Source organism: Formica exsecta, unplaced genomic scaffold (genome assembly GCF_003651465.1).
Source record: "Formica exsecta isolate Colony F162 unplaced genomic scaffold, ASM365146v1 scaffold442, whole genome shotgun sequence".
NCBI classification, from domain to species: domain Eukaryota; kingdom Metazoa; phylum Arthropoda; class Insecta; order Hymenoptera; family Formicidae; genus Formica; species Formica exsecta.
In genome coordinates, this window is record NW_021851656.1 from 577,595 (window position 1) to 582,676 (window position 5,082).

At 26.7% G+C, this 5,082-nt stretch overlaps 2 protein-coding genes across 2 annotated transcripts in view; one reads left to right on the forward strand and one right to left on the reverse strand.

Annotated features, from left to right (window-relative positions):
- LOC115240556 overlaps positions 1 to 4,669 on the forward strand; it is a 6,616-nt gene extending 1,947 nt beyond the window's left edge. Inside the window, exons 2-4 of the mRNA XM_029815781.1 lie at positions 648 to 797; positions 2,110 to 2,241; positions 2,961 to 4,669. Of these exons, the coding sequence (XP_029671641.1) occupies positions 648 to 797; positions 2,110 to 2,241; positions 2,961 to 3,040 (362 nt within the window). The 3' untranslated portion in view covers positions 3,041 to 4,669. The remainder of the gene's footprint in view (positions 1 to 647; positions 798 to 2,109; positions 2,242 to 2,960) is intronic.
- A 63-nt stretch (positions 4,670 to 4,732) lies between these two features.
- Positions 4,733 to 5,082, reverse strand: part of LOC115240555 (EEF1A lysine methyltransferase 2) — a 5,642-nt gene continuing 5,292 nt past the window's right edge. Inside the window, exon 4 of the mRNA XM_029815780.1 lies at positions 4,733 to 4,898. Coding sequence (XP_029671640.1) covers positions 4,804 to 4,898 — 95 coding nt within the window. The 3' untranslated portion in view covers positions 4,733 to 4,803. The remainder of the gene's footprint in view (positions 4,899 to 5,082) is intronic.

The window sequence follows — 5,082 nt, forward strand, 5'->3', positions numbered from 1 at the left end:
TATAATATTCTAAATTTTCAGTTTAACGCTCTTTATAAAATTGTATAGAAATAATACTCCATTTTACATACATATACTATTACTCTGATATATACATATCAAACTTAAGTACATTATAGATACTATAAAAATGTATATTATAAATTTATATAACATTGGCATTTCTATAAATATGCAAATTAGTATCTAATAATCAGACGCAATTTTATTTAAAACTTTTTAAAAATTCCGTAAGAATAAAAATCTGATATTCTTGAGAGTCAAGGTTAAATAGAAATGCAGATGAATACTAATGCTCTGCTGAATGTCAGAGTTCTAGTTTGTATGACTTTTTGACGATCACCATTCTAAGTTCTTCATACTGTTTCTTGCACAATCAAGATATAATTGTATTTATAGATTTTATTCCATAAAGATAGAGAGGTTCTTCGATAAATATTTTAAATAGCAAGAAAGAAAATTATTAATAATTATAACGAACTTTATAGATAGAGGAAAGACAGAAACGTTTGCATTTATAATTTATGTTATTTATTTTTTGTGATTCAAGATTTTTGTCATGGGATTTTATTTCATGGGAGCTATTTTTGTTATTTTTAATTTAAGAGATTACAGTTTTTTATATAGAATAATATCTATAATTACAGTTGGTAAAGCTCGCGAATGCAAGATAAAAAATGATTGTGATGGAATTCAAAATACAACGTGCATAGCGGATCCCCGAGATGGAAGAACCCGATGTCTCTGCGGTGATTACTCGGCACCGCTTAATGGTCTCTGCTCTAATAAATTCAAAGGTAGATAGCAGATTTTTACAATGTTTGTTCTATATTACCATTACTTTTAATTACTCGTTATGTAACAAATGAAAATAGCAAGATAAGATCAGAGTTTTTACTTGGCAAGGTCGACTTTAATATATAAGAGATCTCTCACAACAATCGACAAGTACTATAACGTGTTATTCGAGAAATTTGCAGGGATAGAAAATTAATTTCAGATTCGTCGAAAAATCCGCCGTTGAAACATTTTTCGATAGGTTTTAGGCATGCTGTATACTGACATGTAACATAATTTTTCTTGTTCATATTTTTGTATGCACGATAAAGTATTTCCGATGTTTTGCATGTTATTCGTCTCGTCTATTGTTTTAATTTCGTTGAGATAGTCAAACTTTGGATGGGATGATTATAGCTGGAAGCCGGTACCAAGATTTGCATATACTTACGTGTTGTATTGCAATATGTGAACATATGACGGTGTTCGTAGTCGGTCTATGGTTATCTATGCAAATTGGTACGGGTAAAGAGTACTGCCCCGACCTACCTTCAATAGTTATACCACTGTTACCCGTTTTTCTGCAGTGTTCCCTGCACGGCAGAAGAAAGCATAATAGTAGAGAACAACAACAAAAATACCAAAAAAAAAAAAAAAACAAACAAAAAAACATTACATATTTAATCATTATTTCTTTGCAAATTATGTTGCAAAAAAGATATTATTATAACATTTCACAAATTATAGTTATATAAGTAAAAACGTCTGCATAATTGTTATATTAAATTACATCAAATGTGACAATAAATGATTGATAGAAATGATAGTAATAACCGTACCTGGCACCGTGCAATAAAATTGAACTACTAAATCTTAAAACTTTGAAAACTGCATAAGGTAACTGTATAACTATATAACCAAGTGATTTGTAGTTCGATACGTAATATTAGAGATTCGTGAAACGACCCGGAAACTCGGCAATTTTATTTGATTAGATGATCACTATGCACGTTTCCTATTTGATTTTTGGCAAAGTTGCCGATGATTACCTCGGACATTTAAGCGCAATTAACCGCAGTTACAAATCGATCACTGCTTAAAGTTCTGTCGACATTATGTTCAAGCTCGAGAAATTAGATGGAGCTTGCATTTATACAGCAATTAATTAGAATTGCACGAACTCACATATATCACATATTTAATAAATGTTTAAAATTTTTTCTAAAAGTAAATTCAAACCTTAAAAGACAAAAAATATAAAGCTTGCTCTCTGGGTCAGTTTCTTATGCAAATTGTTAGGTCATCTTAAAAATTTGCGTTCTTTTTTTTTAGTGCTTCATGCAGCCTGCAATAACGACGAAGAGTGCGTAGAAGATGCCCATTGCGTTGTACACAATACTACTTTGGGGAAACGATGTTATTGCCAAGATGGATTTTATCAAGAAACTCCATTATTTTGTAACGGTAAGCTTCATCTATTGTCATTTTAAAAAATTCTTGTTAATTCAGTGGGGACAATATATTAGACAAATTGATTGCGATTTCTATAGATTACGCAACAATAATATTTATTACTGCCGTTTTAATGATATTATACAAAACCTAAGTTTCTATAAAAATTTAAATACAATTTGATAATTATCATTATAATAATAAATTTATTAAATTTTTTATGGTTTGTAAAAGATATGTATTAATATTATAAGACAGGTTTTTTTTGAATTTTGTATATAAAATATTTTGTTAAACGAAAAAAAATATTCTATTAGTTTTAGTATTAGTTAATATGTTGATTATTGCTATATTTAATTAGTATATTAATAATATTTTCATTTAAAATAAATATTTAACATCTCTTTTGCTTCTCCAGAAAAAAAGCAGGATGTTTTAATCTACATGCAGTTAGATTAAAGAAAAAATATAATAATAATTTGCGTATTAAATATTGTTTATCATCTGCATTTAGTAGGAAAAATGAATGATGTAATACATATAGTTTAGTTGTTTTAAAATTTGTAGTCTATATGAGTCTCATAAAAAATATGTGTTGTAATAACGGCAGTTTGAGTATTTTTATAAAACTAGCTATGAAATAGCTGGGCGAATATCGCCTTTTCGCGCATACAAGATGCTGATATTAAAAATGTATTATCAGCTTAAAACGTTATTTACATCCTTCGTAGGTTGCTCATCCATCTTCACGTCGTATACGATGACTTTTCTGGCTGTTTCGCTTATTCTTGGAAGACTTAACTACATCTAAATCTTCAAGCTTTCAAAAATTATCTTGTCAATTCCTGAACTTGTATGATAACCACAGTAGAGAAATAATAATTCTTCGAATTAATGAATCCGACATTGCGCAAGAATATACTTGCTAGAATACACTTATTTATAAGAGTATCATCAATCTCGTTAATTTAACGAAGCATTTAAGTATGATATATGTATGAATACGTTCAAATTTTAAAATAGTAAAGCACATTTATGTGTAAAATAGCCATACATTTTTTATCTTGAATTTAGACTGTTCCAGTAATCGCGCACTTTTTTGCGATTATAGATTTTTTGAAAAAATTGTTTTTCTTTGACAAGGAAAAATTTGATAATCATCTCTTCTTCCGCAAATTTTTAACAAGAATCCATATAAAATAGTAAGACATTTACATATTTCGTAGATTTACAATTATTTATAACTAATTTTTTCTTTTGTCGTCAATATCCTTACCTTATTTAAGTAATTCGGAAAAAATGTACGGTTTCTGAAACAGTCTGTATACATATAAAATATAAAATTCACTATGTTGCAAGTATAACGTAAAGTTTCATATTTTCTAATTCTATTTCTCTTATTCGTTTTAAATTTGGAAAATTATATCTATATTCAATCGTCTTATAACCGACGTATATATATATATATATATATATTAAAATCCTATAATTAGCGATAAGATATGTAATACTACATTTAAATTGCAAAGAAAAATTCAAGTAGCTTTGCATTTTTTATTCTATAAAACAATGAATAATATGAATTTTTATTCACTCTTAATTTTGAATCCATACAAATAAACGATTTTGCTCTTGCCATTTTTAAATAATTTTTATTCAAATAAATATCACTATCAATTTTGTCTTATGTAATTGTATCGATAGTGTAATGATTACAGAGAAACTGTCTGTCATTTAATTACTATTATTATATTTATTATTAATTTTCATATTCTGTTTTATAATAATCACAATACAAGTAAAAAAATTATAAAAAAGAGTATATAATATTTATATAACTGAGATAAAATTTATTATTAGGTCGATTAATTAGATTGTTGAATTTAACTATCTTCAGAATTCTAAATTAAAGAATGGTGTTTTAGTAGTATGTACATTTTTATAGTGTGTATATGATTAAGCTTCATGTTTTAAGAGCATTAAAAAACATTCATTTAGATGTACATGTTAATATATTTAGTATAATTTATTCTTTAATGTATAAAAATATACAATGTATGTATATTTTCTTTATTATACAAAACAACACAAAAATTTTTATCTTGATTCTGTAAATCGATTTAAATGTGATCATTGAAGTAAGTCTTTTTGAGAAATATGAACTTTTGCCAATAATGCCTTAAGTACTATGATAATATAAATGCACTCGATAATATATTTATTCCTCTCTGTACTCTATCATATATTTATCATATATTTAGAATATTAATTAATCTCACAGAGATTTATTGCAAGCTTTAATTTATTATAGTATAAGTATCTTTTGTAAACTTTGTAATGTAATGATAGAGTTATAAAAAAATGTAGAATTAATAATTAGTCTCACTTTAATATCATGTTATGTATTTAAATATTTTGTGCACAAATAAAACCTTGAACCTTTCCGAAACATTTATTTATTCTCAAGTGTGGAAGGTGATTATCAAAATCTTTATACAGATTATACATAAATATCTCATTTATTTCGATGTAATGCACTGCGATGTAGTACACATATAAAATATTTTTTCATTGTCACTTTTTCCTAAATACCAATTGTGTTACAGTGTTTCCTGTCTGCCCACCAAACTGAAATGTATCTGTAGAAAGTTGATTTTCGAGTTCGAAATCTGTAAAGAGTAATTATATTGTCACAAAACATATATATCTTAAAAAATCGTCTTTGCAACAACTTTTCTCGCAAGAAAAAGATGTAGAAAGTAGTTCGAAATCTGTAAAGAGTAATTATATTGTCACAAAACATATATATCTTAAAAAATCGTCTTTGCAACAACTTTTCTCACTTTTCTCGCA